At 36.4% G+C, this 18980-nt stretch overlaps 1 protein-coding gene across 6 annotated transcripts in view; it reads left to right on the top strand.

Annotated features, from left to right (window-relative positions):
- Positions 1-10201, top strand: part of FAM214A (family with sequence similarity 214 member A) — an 84453-nt gene extending 74252 nt beyond the window's left edge. For 4 of the 6 annotated variants that reach the window (XM_040226550.1, XM_040226549.1, XM_040226548.1 and 1 more), the window contains 3 exons: positions 5102-5170; positions 7430-7629; positions 9611-10201. In XM_040226550.1, coding sequence (XP_040082484.1) covers positions 5102-5170; positions 7430-7629; positions 9611-9764 — 423 coding nt within the window. In that variant the 3' untranslated portion in view covers positions 9765-10201. Of the gene's footprint in view, positions 1-5101; positions 5266-7429; positions 7630-9610 lie in introns of all 6 variants that reach the window. The other 2 variants (XR_005718696.1, XR_005718695.1) reach the window with 1 other exon arrangement.
- The last annotated feature ends 8779 nt before the right edge of the window (positions 10202-18980 follow it).

Below are 18980 nucleotides of genomic sequence, written 5' to 3'. Positions count from 1 at the left end.
ATCCTCTCTTGTATTTGAGATGATGCTGACAATTTACTTGTTTTATGTAATTTGAAAAAATGATAAAATTTTGATTAGTGACACTGTAATTCCATATCTTGCTGAGTTCACACAAATTCTTAAGTTCTTACACTCTGGTCCTATCAGTGTTGCCTTCACTATGATCCTCATCTCAGTAGAGTTTAAATAAAGATTTAGTGACCTACGTTTTCTATGAAACCGTTTCACTCCCTTTCTCCTGTTTGATTTATCTTTGGACCATTTTTATTTTCCAATCCCAATCCTAGGATCCCTAAAACAGAACAGGATACTATATTACACAGTTATTTCTTTAGCTCTGAATGTGGCCTTGTGTAGTTTCTTGAAACTGATGGATAAATTGGCCCAGACCCGGCGAATGCCAAGGGTGAGACTTTACACCAGAAGCTGCCTGGTTTCCTAAGGCTCCCACTTGAGAGCGTCTAACAGCACAGCCCTGCTGATCAGAGTTAGGGAAGAATGAGTAATCTGTGCAGAGTACGTAAACTGATTTATGACAATTAGCCACAAATGCAAGCTATTCTGAATCTACCCTCAGGACTGCAAACAAGTTTACCTGCTTGCTAAATATGGCCAATAACATCAAGTAGAAATGAATTTGGACTTCTCTGGTGGGTCAGTGGTAAAGAATCTGCCTGCAGTATAGGAGACCTGGGTTCGATCCCTGAGTCAGGAAGATCCCCTGGAGGAGGGCATGGCAACCCACTCCAATATTCTTCCCTGGAGAATCCCATGGACAGAAGAGCCTGGTGGCTATGGTCCATGGGGTTGCAAAGAGTTGGACATGACTGAGCGACTGAACAACAAAACAGGATTTTTTAGCTCAGTGGGCATGAATTTGAGCAAACTCCTAAAGATAGTGAAGGACAGGGAAGCCTGATGTGCTGCAGTCTGAGGTCTCAAAGACTGAGTGACTGAACAACAACAAGGTTCTTTAGAATACTAGCTATTTCTGACTCTGTGCCAATGTTTTAGTGGCGAGTAAAACACCTCAGGGGAATAAGAGCAACGTCTTGAACCTTAAGATCCTATAATTTTATCTTTCTCATTTTTTTATTCCAGCAGATTTGAGGATAAAATAAGCCCTCAACTGCAAAAATGATACCAGGTCCTCGTGTGTGATTACTGTCAGCCCCTTTCCAAAAGACAAGTCAGTGGCTACTAATACAAGTGTTTAAGAAGTTTACATTGATGGTATAAAATATGGAGTCAGATCAGAGTTTTTATGTTAGGCCTTACTTTGGGAAATACACATTTCAATAGACATAGAAATATATGTTTCTGATCTTCCTATTTGAGTTTCCTAGCTTATCACCTGATCCAATTTCTTTCTTTCCTTCTTTCTTTCTAATATCCTTTTCCCCCCATCTTCTAGATTATCAAGGACATTAGCAACAGTGCATTTTGTTATGAATAAAAGCTATGAAAAGAAAATTCTATTACATAATTGCGAGTCAGGAGTCTATGTGTTTCATACTTTAATCAAAAAAGCACAATGATATGTAATCATTTATTCAAAGTTTTCTTTGATAATAATTACATTTGTGAGTAATAATCGTGAAGATGCATAACAATGGTTGTTACAAAAAACAGGCTCAGTTCTTCACAAACTTGCCCAGTTATATCCACCAAACGATATTCATAAGTTCAATATCAAAAAAATGTGCATACTGAATGCTTACAGTATTAGAATACATCTATAAAGATGCCCATTTTGTTTTACTAGAACATCAAGGAGTCTCATTAGTTTCTCATATTCTGTTGGCACATACTAATATAGAAATGGAAAGATAAGGTCTAAGGTCATTAGTGTACAGAGTTCCTGACGACCATTAGTGGAGTTAGAAACAAGATAAAAGAGTGAATTGGCTGAAAATGAGCTCAAAAAATATCTTGGTGTGAAATTCATGAGCAAGAGGTAATTTGAACTGTGCTTTAAAAAAAGCAAAACATTTATCCTTGACCTTGGTTGACATCTAAAAAACGAAGGATTAAGAGGTAAAGGATTTTATCATGCTGTCTCCAGAAAGTACATCCAGGTGATCACAGATTTTGAATAAATATTGAAAAGAGTTTAAATCAGGTTAAGTTAGTATATCCTTTAAGAATCTTTTACTTTTCTCTGATAATTGTCTTTAATAAATTTTCCATTATGTAATTTTTTACTCATTAAAAATGAATTGCCTTTGCAAATGACCCAGTCCAAATCTTAGATCACAGATCTTTCCTACTGTATATTAATAAAATTAAGCTTGTTTTTTATGGAATCTTATTTATATTTTGGTAGTTGTCAATTTTCAAAGGACTGATCATGTTTTGATAAGGTAGTATATATCATAGACCAGTGGAACTGAGACACCAAATCCCTCTTTGTTACTCTAATAATGACCTTGGGACTTCTCATAACAAATTATACAGTTGACTCACAAAAGTGAAATTTTAGCACGGAAAATTCTGTCTTTGTGGTGTGGAGATAGTATCGGGCTTTTCATTAAATAATTCCTTTAAGATTAGCTCAAAGCCAGATAAATATCTCTCTCCAGTCCAGTGTTAATGGTAAGAATATTCTCCAAGTGTTAGGTAATGTGACATTTCACTGTTTAGAAACTATTGCATGGTGATACCAGTTAGAAAGGTCTAAAGCAGGTTTGCTCATGGCAGCGTCATGGTATGACTTGCATTATGATCATATTAACAACACTGTAGGGGCTTCTCTGGTGGCTCAGTGGTAAAAAAAAATTCAGCTGACAAAGCAGGAGACACAGCTTCAATCCCTGGTCCAGGAAGATCCCACATGCTGTGGAACAACTAAGCCTCTGTGCCACAACTATTGAGCCTGTGCTCTAGAGCCCAGGAACCTCAACTACTGAGCCCATACACCATACCTACTGAAGCCTATGCACCCTAGAGCCGCTGCTCTGCGACTAGAGAAGCCACCACAATGAGAAGGCTGCACGCAACAAAGAATAATCCCCACTCACTGTAACTGGAGAAAAGCCTGTGCAGCAACGAAGACCCAGCACAGCCGAAAATAAATAATTAACTGATTTTTAAAAAGCAACACTATATATATTTTTCTATTTGTAATTAGCCATATTAAGATATCTTCCTTCAGTTTTACTTAGTTTTGCATATTTTCTATTACACAATCACTTGAGAAAGAGTTTTTGTGTAAGAGTTTGACCAAATTGAGTTCTTCTTAATCCTTCTATTCCATTCTAAAATGCCGGAAGGAAATATGTTTTTCTTCCTTATGTTATATACAGTAATTTTCTAGGTATAAATATTAATATGCCAACTGATTAAAATAATGAAATTGTTAAAATAATAAATTTAATAATAATACTAATGAAATTCCAAATACTTTCCTAATCTCTTTATAAAATTCCAAACTTGCCATTGTCAATACTAGTCTTACATTGCTTAGAAATTTTGTGAAGTGTTGCCTTACAATTTGAGGTTTTAGAAAAATCTATGTTCTTCCCTTATAAATTGATGTATTATTATTATATTATAAAAACTATTAGAATTATATTGAAGGAAATAAGTGCAGGCTTGGTAGTAGATTTTCCCTCACCAATATTCTTATATATATTTAACAGAGGATGGCAAGGAAATACAGTAGTGTATTGGCTGGAGTAATGTAATTAGAAAGGTAGCTATTATTTAGATATATTTTGCTTTTCTTTCTGGAACTAGGAAAAAGAGAAGCGCTATATATACCATAGCATTTTTTCATGTAGAGAAAATTGTAAGAGAAAAATTATTAAAGCTTCATTACTGTTTTGGTTAGGGATGCAGTTTGTTAACATGCTGTTTTCATGCTTTAAATGACCATTGATATATCAGATTCATTAAGAACCACATGTCTTTTCGGTGCCCTTGAAATGAACATGAACATTTCCCATTATTAACATACTAATTTAATATTCTGATTGTCAAGTGCTGTTCACTTGAAGGTTAGGTATTCACATATTAGAGTCTGGCCTTCCCTTTTACCTTTGTCCCCTCCCTTTTATCCCCCATCCCTACCCCTGGTCAGTCTTTCAAACCCAACAGAGATATTACCTGATAGGACAGTCCTATTTTATATTTACTTTTACATAAGGTTGGCATGTTTTGGCAAGTACAATGTAAAATGATGGGATATGAATCATAAAACATGCAATTATTCTACTTGAATACTCAAAAGAAAACTATTCACCCAGTTAAATGAATCAGCATATTTTTCCTGAAGCTACCTAAGAATTAAGTACCACAGTCACCATCTGTAGTCATTTGGTCATCCTGGTTATCTAGAAACTTTCACACATTCAATTGTAGCTTCCTGTGTTTTAATTTATACTGTTTGCCATTGTTTGGACTTCTGCAGTAATTACAGCATCTTTCTCAGAAAATTATTTTGTGTAATATGACAGTACCTCTCAAACTTTAATGTACATATGATATCATCTGGGGAATGTTGTTAAAATGCAGATCTGATTTAGTAGGCGTGTGGGGAGAAATAAGAAGCTGTGTTTCTAACAAGTTCACAGGTGATGCTGATGATGCTGGTCTACCTTAAGTCAGAAAGTCATTTATGTATATAACAACTTAATTTCCTGACTGAATAATTGACTTCATTTTTTGGGCCAGACATAAACAGGATCATCCCTCCTTTTTGACTTTTCATATGTCCAAGGATCAGTAAATTGTTTTGCTTCTTCATTTCCTTCTCCCACATGATATAAGAGAATAATCTCCCTTTATCTCCTTTTTAGTTAAGGAGCTTCTTACTTCTATATCTTATATCTTAATAGAAATTTCAAGCAGCATGGTCATTGATGTTATATATTGTTTATTGAAACATCTCTGGGAAAAATAGTAAATTGTTTCCTTATGGGTGAAATCCTTACTATTTTGTATTCCTTGAGTGTATCTCTATTAATTCAATGTGAATTTTTTTTCATACAAATACAGTTGTGAAAAGTTATTAATTACATAATTTATTATTTTTATTTTAGTCTTTTGTTTGTATAAATATGCACCAGTTTGTACTCAATTTGTCTTCTTTTATTTTAAGGGTGTGATTACTTTAGAGTCCCTTGGTAAAAGGGGTTATCGAGTACCTCCTTCAGGAACAATACAAGTGGTATGTGTTTTATAGCCTACAATTGCAATAATCATTCTCTCACATACATATAGAACTTAGCCCTTTCTCCTGCTACTGCTGCTGCAACAACTTTGGTAAGTAACAGTGGGGCTGCAGCTTTGTTTGGAGTTTCCCTGCTCTGCCTCAGGAATGACCATTTGGGGACCTCCATAAAAGGAAAGCATTAATAAGCTAATCAAGGTGAATGGTTTAGAAAAATAGCATATGGCAGTTAACTTAAATAGAGCTATTTTCAGTATAAATAAAATTTAGATTACCAGTATCTTCTATTTAATATAATAAGACGGACTGAGATTGACCCATGTAAAAGGAGACCCCAAGTATTAGTATTGCTTTAGCAGTGAACTTGGGAAGAAAAATTATCCCTACTATAATAATTTCTAAAATTGATTTAATGAGATGGTTACACAAAGCAGAAATGAAGTCCTGCAGACATCAGGGTAAAGAATGCCTCTTTCCTTTTGGCCTAGATGTTGATCTAGTTTTGCCTTAGGAGAACTCTTCTAGCCCAGTGCAGTAATCCTTCATCATCTTTGATCCACAGCTCTTAGAAGAGTAATTTTATATCAAGGCCCGTTTGTGATTCAGTCCATCTCCAAGTCAGACCCAGGATAATCCTGTGATTCTAAAGTCTATTACAGTATTGACTCTTGTAACTCTTCAAAAGAGTCTAGCTGTATTTGTCAACTGTACCTCAGAAAAGCTGAAATTAAAAAAAAAAAGAGCCGAGCTGAGTTCCTCACGCTAAGGATCTGGTCTACTTCAGCCAGCTTTTCTGTGACTTTTGGCTGCGGTGTGATCAGGTCTTTGTCAGGCCGCTTTTATGCATCCCCATTGTTCTAGTAGGGCAGAGTCTGTACATCGGTTTATTTTGTGTCACACAGAAATGAAACAGTACTAAGCAATTTATATGCATGTTTATATTGGAGTATGTATACATATATATAACTTAGGAAAAATCATCACATTTTAAAGTAAGATTTTTATGTGAATGGATTTCTTGAACTAAAAGAGTGATCATCTTCTGATCTCTTGCCTCTGGCTATGTAGCTCTTGTGAAAGTGTGGGTTACTGGAAAACTAGCTATCAGTTGTCATAATAATGAGGCATAAACCCAGAGGCAGCACATTTACCCCTTGTTTGAAGACTGCCAACTCTGCTGGCTATTTTAAATCTGAAACTTGGGTATGTCTTTCATTCCTTATGTAAGTTTAATTATGTATAAACATGGCTTGAACTTCTGGCTTACTAGTTGTTGTAGTTGTTAAATATATTAGCCTTAATTTTAAGACTCACTAGATTTCAAAAATTGGATCATAATATTGATATATTTCTCATTTTGATTCAGTGAGTGATGTCCAGTGCCACGGATGAGCTTCTGAAAGCATGGGCACCAAGTTACCTATTGATGTGTTGGTAATTTGGTTAAAGTCAAATCAGCAGCTTGAAATTTTGTTTAAAAATTAGTACTTAAAAAAAATAATATTCCTTCAGTTATTCATGGCCAAATAGCGATTGAATTTAATTTTGGTCTATTATGATATTGATGGTGGTAAAAAAAAAAAAGTCTAGTGTCATTGAAGTTTCTGAAATGAGTCCAACTGTAAGAATATAAATTATTACTTAGTGTACTTTGTAACTAATAATAATGAACTTTATTTTCTAAACTTGGAAAAATTTCCAAACAAAAATTTCTTTTTTGAGAACATATTTTAAATTTTATAATAACTGTATGTAACTAAAACATCAAAGTCTAGCTTTACCAAACTTTTTATTTAAAAAAAATTCTATTTATTCACTTAAAATGTGAGGAAAGCTGAAATTTTATTTTGAACATCTTGCAGTTAATTTTAATAAAATAATATTTGAAATATATGAACTGGAATGTTTTAATTCAGTGATGCTGTATTTAATAGTTTAATAGAACTATTTCTTAATAAATGAACAAGAGTGAAAGTTGTATATTGTCTATTATTAATAAGAGATTTGTGACTAAAAGATTTTGATTTATTACAGGATCTCTTATTTCTGTAAATAAAAAATAAATTGAACCATTAAAAATACTGAATATCATTTCATAAACTTCTGAAATTTTATTAGCTTTATTCCTTCAAACTGAATTATATCCACTGGGATTAATTTATTATTACAAAGCCTATTTTACTGTTGGCATAATCACTGTAAGACAAATCAACAAATCATTGTTTTTAAAAAATAATTTTTATATTGTTTCTTCAGACCTTATTTAATCCTAATAAGACTGTGGTGAAGATGTTTGTTGTGATATATGACTTGCGAGATATGCCAGCCAATCATCAGACATTCCTACGACAAAGAACTTTTTCTGTACCTGTTAAACAAGAAATGAAAAGAAGTGTTAATAAAGAGAACATCCGACATACAGAAGAACGGTTATTACGCTACCTCATACATCTGAGGTAATGTTCTAAATGAATATGAAAATATGTTACTTCAGAAGAAAATTCTAAAATTTTTACTTTATTTTAAAAAACTCTCTCTCTAACTAGACAACTGCCCCTTGGAATTTGCTTAACTTGGACACTCTTTATGATATGCCAGGATGCAGAAAGCACATGGCATATTTTTCTGCAGTCATTATTACTTGTTGACTTAAGGGAGTTTTTATTGTTAGCTGTGTAATGTAAAATATTTTATAGGGAAAAAATGCTAATATATCTGGAGGGGCAGTGAAACAGTTTTCTGAAGCAATGCTGCCCAATAGAAGTGTAATATGACCCATATAAATAGTTCTATATTTTCTAGTAGCCACATTAATAAAAGTAATAGGTAGTAGAGGATTAATATGTTTTATTTAACTGAACACATTTAAGTGTTATAATTTGAAATGTAATATACATAAAAATTATCAGTGAGATATTTATGTTCATTTGCTGTCCTCAATTTGAACTAGCCACATTTCAAGTGCTCAGTAGGTGCTTGTGGCTTCTGAGTTGGACAGGGAAATTCTTAACCTTCATTTATTCATTCATTCATTCAAAAAATATTGATGTGTCAGGCATGCTTCTAGACTGTAGGGAAGCAGCAGTGACAAAAATCTCTGTTCTCATACAGCTTATATTCTGGTTATTCTGTCAGAAAGATGTTTTCCTCAAACTTTTACTACCCAGCTCATAGCTCTAGGTTGTAAGAAACCATTTGTTTGCTCTTGAAGTTCATACTTCCAGGGGTAACCCGTGTAGCCCTGATATCCTAGTGCAGTTGTTAGGTTCCATGAGCAAGTCTGTTGCTTAGCAGAAAGCTCAATAGTCTTTTGTCCATAACTCAATCAGTGAGGAGACTGATCACATCAGTGACAATAATTCATCTTAACTTCTTACTCCAAGAAGCCCCATTCATCAGGAGAAGGTACCAGCCTTTTCTTTAATCTGTTGCAACAACCTTAGCCATATGTAACCAACAATTAGATACCTTAAATGCTGTAAAGAAACTACTTTAGGAAGTATGGTGTAATTCCCAAAGTTCACCATGTTCTTTTTCAGATTGAAAAGGTGAAAAACTTCAGAAAGAATGAGAGTGAGCCAGCCTGAGGTCTGCTTTAATGTATACAACTGACCACCAGATTTTTCAGCTAATTTGGGAATGTCATCCATAGCCCCAGATATTTCTACTATACAAAGGGAAAACCACAAAAATTAGCACTAAAGAGTATGTCTGACATACCCATAATCTGCCAGATAGATTTATGTGATTAAAGCCTCCAATCCCTGTAGTATGCTATAGATGTTAGCAGAAGACAGAAACAGTTCCATATACAGCTTTGATAACCATTTTCATTTCACTGCTAACTTTCTCCTCTTGATTTCTATTGATGATTAGGCTTTGCTAGCCACTACGGACAGTAGCAGTCCTTTCTCATCCTGTGGTTGTCCTCAAAGCTTGATATAGTTTTCTGTGGTAACTTTCCAAGTGTGGAATCCATTTTATTGTAGTCAAAATTGTAGGAGGGCAGGTTGTGTGAAATGGGTCATTCTTTGTATGAACTAGAGGATGCCCAAATGTAGTATAACGGGCTGACATGAACTGAAACTTAATGCTGTAGATGAGAAAAGGTCCATGTGCTTTGGTGTCAGGAATATAAAGTAGGATTGTATGTGAAACCCAGATTTACCGAAAGCACCTCTATTATTGTAAGAGGGGAAAGGGAGTGTGAACAGTGTACGGAATAGTGAAGGGGAAGCATTTAACATAGCAGCACTTGCTTTGGCAATATAAGATGTCAGATATTTTGTTAAAGAGGGACTGTTAATACTGTAACAAGACTGATTCTTCCTGCTTTCAAAACTTTTAAAACTTTCAAACTCAAAACTTACTCAGGTCTGTTTGTTTTAAACACTTATTTCCTGAAATGAAGCATCTTTTTGTTGTTTCTTTGTTTAGGTTCCAGAGTTCTAAATCTGGAAAGATCTACCTCCATAGAGATGTACGGCTCCTGTTCTCTAGAAAGTCAATGGAAGTTGATAGCGGTGCTGCATATGAACTCAAATCTTACACTGAATCGCCAACAAACCCTCAGTTTTCACCAAGATGTTGATAAAGAGTGACAGCTTAAAGTATTTGCCCAGTACCCAAGTTTGAAAGTAAAAATTAGCATAGAAAGGAGTGTACCAAATTAACAAGCAGGGGAGTGGATCTTCTCCTGTTTTCCTGGACCAGTTTTTAATCAAAGGATTCCTGGAATGAGCTCTACATATTCCAAGTAGACTGGAAACACTCATGTCCTAATCCTTTTTGTACTGTTGAAACCACTTCATTGGACGTGTTGCAATAGCAAATCCCCTCCCCCCCACAATTAGATTAGTGTTTACACTTTTTATTTCTCAGTTATTTAATATTTAATGTTTTCCTTAATACTCAAGTGATGTTTGTCTCTAGTGTTCTAATGTAGCACAAATCCTATGTAAAATCATACTGTGTATTTTTGACATTACTGTTGAAATCTGAAATATATGCACAAGTCTTTTAATTTTGCGTGATGTGTTTTAAGTACTATTCATTTAAGTTATTGAAAATGAGAATGAAATGTTGAGCTTCTTTAAGATTAACGCACTATGCAAGCATGTGTACTTTTTATATCTCCCAGGTTTAGTTTTTACAACACCTTGTCCCGATTGCTGTCTCACACAGTAGTCCTGTAACATGCTGTCTTGGCAGTGCAATGCGGACTAAGCTGCTTCACATTCCCTTTGCAACTTCAGATCATCATGCCCATTCATATTCCTTCTAAAATCTCTTATCCCCAAAACAGTTCTATATTTTCCTTAATCACTACTACAGAGGATTTACCTTAAATCGCTGTCCCGTTCTAAATAATTTTTGCAAATTGTTAAAAGAATATGTACTTTGAAGACAAATTAGTATTTATATTGTAAATATATGCAAGAAACAAAGAAATGTGTATTTGGCTTTTATTTTTGGATGAGACATTTATGCGATTGAGTGAATTTCTGGTACCCATCATACAGTTTCTATTCTAGCTTTACAGCTGATAAGAGGAGAGGGAAGATGTCTTGAGCCTCATTCCAATTTATCAGTTTCTCATTCAGGGTCACATGGAAGGCATTTGGCAACTGGGAAAACCACTGAGTAAGAGAACTTGACTGAATGAAGTCTTCCAAGTCTTCCATCCGTCCCCTCAGAAAGAAGAGTAGTTTTAGATCTTTCTACAGAGACAATGGGTAACAGCAGATCAGCTTACAATGGATGAATACTGGGAATGCCCAAAGCCATGAATGCAGGTTAGAAAATACTTACCGTTCAAGTAGACCAGATTTGGAACACTGGGAAGGCTAGAACTAAGTGAGCAGTCTGGAATTTGGGAGATGGAAAGGTCTTTATTTTTGGTACTCAGATAATGGATAGACTATGCAAAAGAATCTGAACTGGATATGAACGTGTATCTGATGGCTTTGGGGGTGGTCAGCAAGAAGCCTCTTAGAAATTTCCTTTTGAAATACCAGCTTAAAGAGAAAAGGCTATTTATATTCCATAAAACTAAAAAATAAAGTTTTCAGTGGCACAAGTTTGTAAAGATTTGTTCTTAATCTTTAGCCATGTGGTAACAACATGGGATTAGGACCCAAAAGGTTTGGATTCTAGTCCCAGTTCTAATGGTATCTGACGGAACTGACTTCAGAAATCCTCTAAGCTTTCTGGGTCTGTGTGATTGAGAAAATGAGGTGCTGCTGCTGCTGCTAAGTCACTTCAGTCGTGTCCGACTCTGTGCGACCCCATAGACGGCAGCCCACCAGGCTCCCCCGTCCCTGGGATTCTCCAGGCAAGAATACTGGAGTGGGTTGCCATGTCCTTCTCCAATGCGTGAAAGTGAAAAGTGAAAGTGAAGTCGCTCAGTCGTGTCCGACTCTCAGCGACCCCGTGGGCTGCAGCCTACCAGGCTCCTCCATCCATGGGATCTTCCAGGCAAGAGTACTGGAGTGGGGTGCCATGAGAAAATGAGGTGAGAATATCATTAATGTGCCTTTTCTTAAATTCTATCAACTAATTATTAGAATAAGTATTTAAATACATGTAGCTAGAGTTTAAAAAAAAATAGTTGGAGTATAGTTGATTACAGCATTGTGTTACAGCATTGTGTTAGCTTCTGGTGTATAGCCAAGTGATTCAGTTATACATATACATCTATATCCATTCTTTTTAAGATTCTTTTCCCATATAGGCATTATATTGAGTAGAGTTCCCTGTGCTATATAGTAGGTCCTTATTAGTTATCTATTTTATATATACTAGTATGTATATGTCAATCCCAATAGACTTTTTATACACTTGACAGAAGTCAGTATTGATCATTTTATATAAAACTTAAACATTTAGAACATCAAAATGCCTTTTTTTAATTAAAAAAAATGTTATTGCTGCTTTAACCTCTCTAGTAATCCAAAAATTAGTGATATATATGGTTGCAGGTGTCTTTTATGTAGATACCACAATGCAATCTTTCTAGAATTTTTTCTAGTGCTTGGTTTTCCACTTTTCTGGACATTTTAAAGAAGATTTCAAGAAAATGACTGAAGCAGCTGGTTGCATCTTGTGCTCTTCCTGCCAAGTTTGTGCATAGTAAAGACGTGCTGACCTTTTACCCATCTACTTCTTAGGGCCTTTTTTGTCTGTGTTCTTTTCCCCAGTGAGGTACAGTCACCCAGCACCTGTCTGCTTTCACTTGCCCTGGCACTGTCTCTATCATAACGTTTTTTTTTCTACCCTTCTTTTGTCATAGGCCGAGACTCCCCCTCTTTGTACTCACAGCTTATGTCACTGCATTGAGAGTGTTTGACATATGCAGGTAGGACAACCAACACTGCTACCTGTAAGAGTTCTCCTCACTTACTGCAGGCTCACTTGGCAGTTTTGCAGACTGAAAAAATGAGGGATAACTTCTTTTTAAAAGAGACTTAAGGACACAAGTAACCTCTGGGAAATCTTTGGAGATTTTATCAGGAGAAAATGAAAACTATTAATAAATGCTGACAATGGAGACTGGCTGGAAGGCACCCAACAGAAGCTTCCCTCCTACTGTCACTTTATTCCACCAGGTCTCTCTCATTCCTAGAGTGTTAATGAAAGGAAGTAATTTCTCCAAAAACTCCATCCTTGGGATCCCCACTCTTCTCTAATCAGTTTGTGAGTGAAGCAATGATTTGATTTTAATTTATGCAATGCATGTTTAAAAACTTTTTACACTGCATAGTTATATAAAGTAAATGTGAAAGTTCCTGCTGTCATCTGCTCTTCTAGCTATCTCTTTACAGAGATGGTAGCTGTTCAAATTTTGGTATATGAAACCTCAGTTGGTCTACCGGACCTGGGACACAATATCAGTCTAGATGGGAAGCGGGCTTTTCATCATGATAGGAATTCACTCTCAATCCCTAAGACTGTCTCTGTGTGGGTTGGAATCAACTTACTCCATCATGGATTATCTGTGAGAGATATATGTTAAGAATACTGTGGGAAAAGGCAGGGAGTATATGAATGCCTACTGTGTGCCAGGTTCTGTAAGTGATTTCTATGTTATTCAGTATTAAAGCCATGATTCAGAGATTATGGATATAGTCTACAGTGAAAGAAAAAAACAGGCTTGAAGTACTTGCCCAAGGTCACATGGTCAGTAAGTTGAAGAGCCAGGATTCAAATCTCAGTTAAAGCTTCGGACTTTTCCATTCAACTACACTAGTATTTTGCCCCTTTTTTCTTTTCTTTTCTTTCTTTCTTTCTTTTTTTTAAACTGGTAACTGTGGCCTGGCATTAAAATATACTTTTCATCAATATTCTTGGCAAAGAAAGTTAATTTGCTCTGAAATAGGATATATAATAAGGCAATGCCTAAAGTTTTAAAAGTTTCTTCCAGACCCCACTGTTCCTCATTCTTTTTGATTCATTCAAGAATTTCCTATTCCAGCCTTTCTAGTTCATATAAAGTTCTCTTGTCTTACTGAATCCCTAGAGAGATGGTATCCCCCACTTTCTAAGTCCTACTTCCAACAGTCAAGTTGTTGAAACTTTGCTTTTTACAGTTACCTGACCTAGTCAGGTATGTTCCCTGAATTTTGTTCACAGACATCACCATTTATACTCAGGGTTTCTGGCATTCTGTATCTCATTTGGTTTCCCTGAGTTGATCTTCCAGTCTTTCCCTTTCATTAAAAATGTATTCTGTTCATATCATATAATATCATTTATATGTGGAATCTAACATGATACAAATGAACTTATTTACAAAATAAAAACAGAGTTACAGACAGGAAATTTATTGTTACCAAAAGGTAAAGGGAATAGGAATAAATTACCAGTTTGGGATTAACAGATACATACTACTATATGTAAAACAGATAAACAATTAGGACATACTATATACTACAGTGAACTATATTCAATGTCTTGTAGTAACCTACAGTGGAAAAGAATCTGAAAAGGAACATATATATGTATATACATGAATGAACATATAGATATACCACTTTGCTGTACACCTGAAACTACCACAATGTTGAAAATCAACTATACTTCAATTTTAAAATGTATTCTGTTCTTGATATTTGATACAACACCAGCAGTGATGCAGGTAGACAGACTTCACTCAGCTGCGTGAGGAGTGGATTGGATTTAACATCTTACCTCCTTTACTCACTCCTACAAACTCTTGAACTAGGGCACCTAAAATGCAAAAAGACCCCTGATCTTTTAAAAATTTTTATATACCAAGTTCCAAGACTGAAAAATCTTTTGTGCATGTATGCATCAGAATCACAAGGGGGAGCTTTGGTTAAACATCAATTCTTTGACTTTGCCCCAGATTTAATGAGAATCTCTGTTGCTAAGGTTTCTCAATAATTCTAATCCTTGTAGCCAATTAAATTAAATTGACGATTCACTTCCTTAGTTGTGCTAGTAACAGTTCAAAGGCTCATCATTCATGTATGGCTAGTGGCTACTCTGTTGACTTCCTCGTATACACAATACTTCCATCATTACATAAAGTTCTCCTGGGCAGCACTGATCTAAAATGTATATATGACTATTGAAGCCATGAGGGTGGAAATGATTTCTCAGAATGAGTAAAACTAGAAGAGAAGGGTATCCAAGGACAGAATTGTTAAAATCCCCACATTAAGAGGCAGATAAAGACTCAACAAAGGAGGGACTTTCCTGATGGTCCAGTGGCTAAGACTCCATGCTCTCAATGCAGGGGGCCCAGGTTTAATACCTAGTCAGGGAACCAGATCCCACATGCTGCAACTAAGACCCAGTACAGCCAAATAAATAAATATAAATATTTTTTAAAAATTCAACAAAGGAGGTTAAGAAGGAATGACCAGACAAGTAAGAGAAAGAGTGGTTTCTTAGAGGTCAAGGGAAGAAAAGTTCTGAGAAACAGGGAATTGGTGATCACTGTATAATTTTAAACATTAAGGTACATGGTTGATGATGCAAAAGGAACATTATTTTGGGAAGTATGGTCTCCCAGACAGTCCCCACAATGGGGCATTGGTCTTTGTAAATTCTACATTGTCAAAATTGCCCTTCAGAAATTAAAATTTACCCTTGTGAGTATCACTATCTTTCTGGACAAGATTCTCTTTAAGGTTACAGATACTGATTTTCTATATACGTGTCTACTAGATTTTATCTCATAAATACATTGACAGATATATACCACAATGTCAACTCAATAAAAATAAAATTTTAGTTGCTCAATAAAAATTTTAGTTAAGTTAGCCTGACTTGTGCATTCTCCATTCTCCCTGTGCTCAGTTGCTAAGTCATGTCTGACTCTTTGCTACACCATGGACTGTAGCCCACCAGGCTCCTCTGTCAATGGAATTCTCCAGGCAAGAATACTGGAGCGGTTGCCGTTTCCTTATCCAAGGAATCTTCTCAACCCAGTTATCCAATCTGCATCTCCTGCATTGGCAGACAAATTCTTTACCACTGAGCCCCATGGGAAGCCCAAGAGGAATTTATACAGGGAGTCAAAAGAGGGAGAAAATGGCTTTTGGGTTCACAGTAGCTGGAACATTAACAGAACAGGGTAAGATTTTTAACAACATAACTTGCCCTCTTCCCCCTCTGTACTTTATCCAAGTCATCACAACAGTGTTCTCTATTAATTCCATCATGCTGCTTCTTAATTGCAAGCTGCACAGCCCTAAATCCTATAATTCTTGTTACTGTGATGGGACAAGCCCTGTAACAGTCAGCAGGGTTAAAAAAAGATTACAGAAGGACAAACTCACACACTCTTTACTGGGAAAAGTGGGAGAAATGTCAAGTAACATTATATGTCACTGTTGTTTACGAACATGGTTATTTGTGTCCACACTTTCTCTTCTTCATACGAGTATTGGCCTTTAGGCACCTCATATTCCCAAAGTGATTCTTGGCTTCTCCTTGTAGGTCTGCATAGAGGAAAGGCAAGTTTTCAATAAGTTCCTTTGTGAGTATGCTGCTACTGCTTCAGTCATAGACGTAGCAGACTTCAGCTGCTAAGTCGCTTCAGTTGTCTGACTCTTAGCGACCCCATAGACTGCAGCCTACCAGGCTCCTCTGTACATAGGATTTTCCAGGCAAGAGTACTGGAGTGGGGTGCCCTTGCCTTCTCTGTGAGTGTGAAATGAGAGCAAATATTTAGTTGATCTTGGGAAGTTTCTCAGCTGGACCAGCTTAAGTCAATCTCAGTAGATATCCTTGTAGAAGAGTGGGCTCAGGCCCAGCATCTTGAACTGTATTATTTTAACTACTCCCTTGCCTGACAATCCCCATTTTCTTTCCCCAAAAGAAGTGTACCTTTTGTCTTTGAAGTTGCAACCCCAGTGCAATTTTTCCTGCCAGAGGTTCTGTTGAGAGCAAAAGCCAATTTTGACTCCATGTTAGAACTGTTTCTTTGACTTGCTTTTTGTTGCTTTTGTTATGATAATCATATACAATGACCTACCTCAGAGAATCCTGCCCATCTGCCTGACTGGTGAAGTGCCTTCTTCCAGAAGCCTGTCCACATGTAGATGGCAGGATGAAGGAAATTAACACATCCCCTTCCTGAGCCTTGCCATTCTAGGAGATATTTGCAAGAGTAATGAATGGCCTTTTTACTTTGCTTCCTCACCTCCCCTAATCTCTGATCTATAAAAGAACCTGCCATTTATTTATTTTAGATTCATTGGCCTGTCCTGCAGCCAGCATAGAGAGTTTAGGTAACAGTTTTACCCAGGGCACACTGGTTTGAGTTTTGATGATTACCAGATTCCCACAGAATTGCACTACCTGTGGCTTTTAACTAGCTTAACCCTTGGAAGGCAATCTTATTTCCAAGTTTTATGAGAGAAGCTTCATTGGAACCACCACTTATTGCCAGTATTCAGATGTCAAGTAGAATATGGATTAAATGTAAAGCCAAAGTTTTTGGCAATTTAAAATGTCATTGGAGGAGTTTGGTGCCAGCAGTTTCACTAAAGTGGGAATGGACCCCTGGGAGTTGACCAATGAATGGAAGTTTACTTCCTTCATCAGGTATTTATTGACTATGTGGCAATTGCTGGACTCTGGGCACAAAATATAAGCAAATATTGCCCTGATGTGGCTTGTCTAAACAGGAAATATGACATTAATAAAGAAATCCACAACAAGCACTGTCTAATGATAAAGTGTACATTCTTAAGCAACTATGCAGAAATATGACAGTATTTAAGAGGTGACTTTGACATAGTGTAGGGGCTCAAGAAAAGCCTGAGGGCTTGACGTTGGATTGGGGATGTTAAAGATAAATAGGGTGAAGTAGGCAAGGCAGAAAGAATGAAGAGACGGAGCCAAAGCAAAAACAACACCCAGTTGTAGATGTGACTGGTGATGGAAGTAAAGTTTGATGCTGTAAAGAGCAATATTGCATAGGAACCTGGAGTGTTAGGTCCATGAATCAAGGCAAATTGGCAGTGGTCAAACAGGAGATGGCAAGAGTGAACACTGACATTTTAAGAATCAGTGAACTAAAATGGACTATGGGTGAATTTAACTCAGATGATCATTATATATACTACTGTGGGCAAGAATCCCTTAGAAGAAACAGTAGACATCATAGTCAACAAAACAGTCCAAAATGAGTACCTGGATGCGATCTCAAAAACGACAGAATGATCTCTTTTCATTTCCAAGGCAAACCATTCAGTGTTACAGTAATCCAAGTCACAGTAATCCAAGTCTATGTCCCAACCAGTAATGCTGAAGAAGCTGAAGTTGAATGGTCCTATGAAGACCTACAAGAACTTCTAGAACTTACACCCAAAAGAGATGTCCTTTTCTTTATAGGGGAATGGAATGCAAAAGTAGGAAGTCAAGAGATACCTGGAGTAACAGGCAAATGTGGCCTTGTAGTACAAAACAAAGCAGGTAAAAGGCTAATAGAGTTTTGCCAAGAGAACGCATTGGTCATAGCAAACACCCTCTTCCAACAACACAAGAGAAGACTCTACACATGGACATCATCAGATGGTCAATACCGAAATCAGATTGATTATATTCTTTGCAGCCAAAGATGAAGAAGCTCTATACAGTCAGCAAAAACAAGACCAGTAGCTGACTGTGGCTCGGATCATGAACTCCTTATTTCCAAATTCAGACTTAAATTGAAGAAACTAGGGAAAACCACTAAACCATTCAGGTATGGCATAAATCAAATCCCTTACAGTTATACAGTGGAAGGGACAAATAGATTCTAGGGATTAAATCTGATAGAGTACCTGAAGAACCATGGGCAGAGGTTCACGACATTGTACTGGAAGCAGTGATCGAGACCATTCCCAAGAAAAAGAAATGCAAAAAGGCAAAACTGTTGTCTCAGGAGGCTTTATAAATAGCTGAGAAAAGAAGAGAAGTTAAGGGAAAGGAAAAAAGGAAAGATATAACCATTTAAATGCAGAGTTCCAAAGAATAGCAAGGAGAGATAAGAAAGCCTTCCTCAGTGATCAGTGCAAACAAACAGAAAAACAACAGAATGGGAAAGACTAGAGATCTCTTCAAGAAAATTAGACATATCATGGAAACATTTCAGGCAAAGAGGGGCTCAATAATGGACAGAAATGGTATGGACCCAACAGAAGCAGAAGATATTAAGAAGAGGTGGCAAGAATACACAGAAGAACTATGCAAAAAAAGATCTTCATAATCCAGATAATCACGATGGTATGATCACTCACCTAGAGCCAGACATTCTGGAATGTGAAGTCAAGTGGGCCTTAGAAAGCAT

The sequence above is a fragment of the Oryx dammah genome, unplaced genomic scaffold (genome assembly GCF_014754425.2).
Source record: "Oryx dammah isolate SB20612 unplaced genomic scaffold, SCBI_Odam_1.1 HiC_scaffold_26, whole genome shotgun sequence".
Lineage (NCBI taxonomy): Eukaryota > Metazoa > Chordata > Mammalia > Artiodactyla > Bovidae > Oryx > Oryx dammah.
This window is presented reverse-complemented; position numbering and strand designations above follow the sequence as displayed.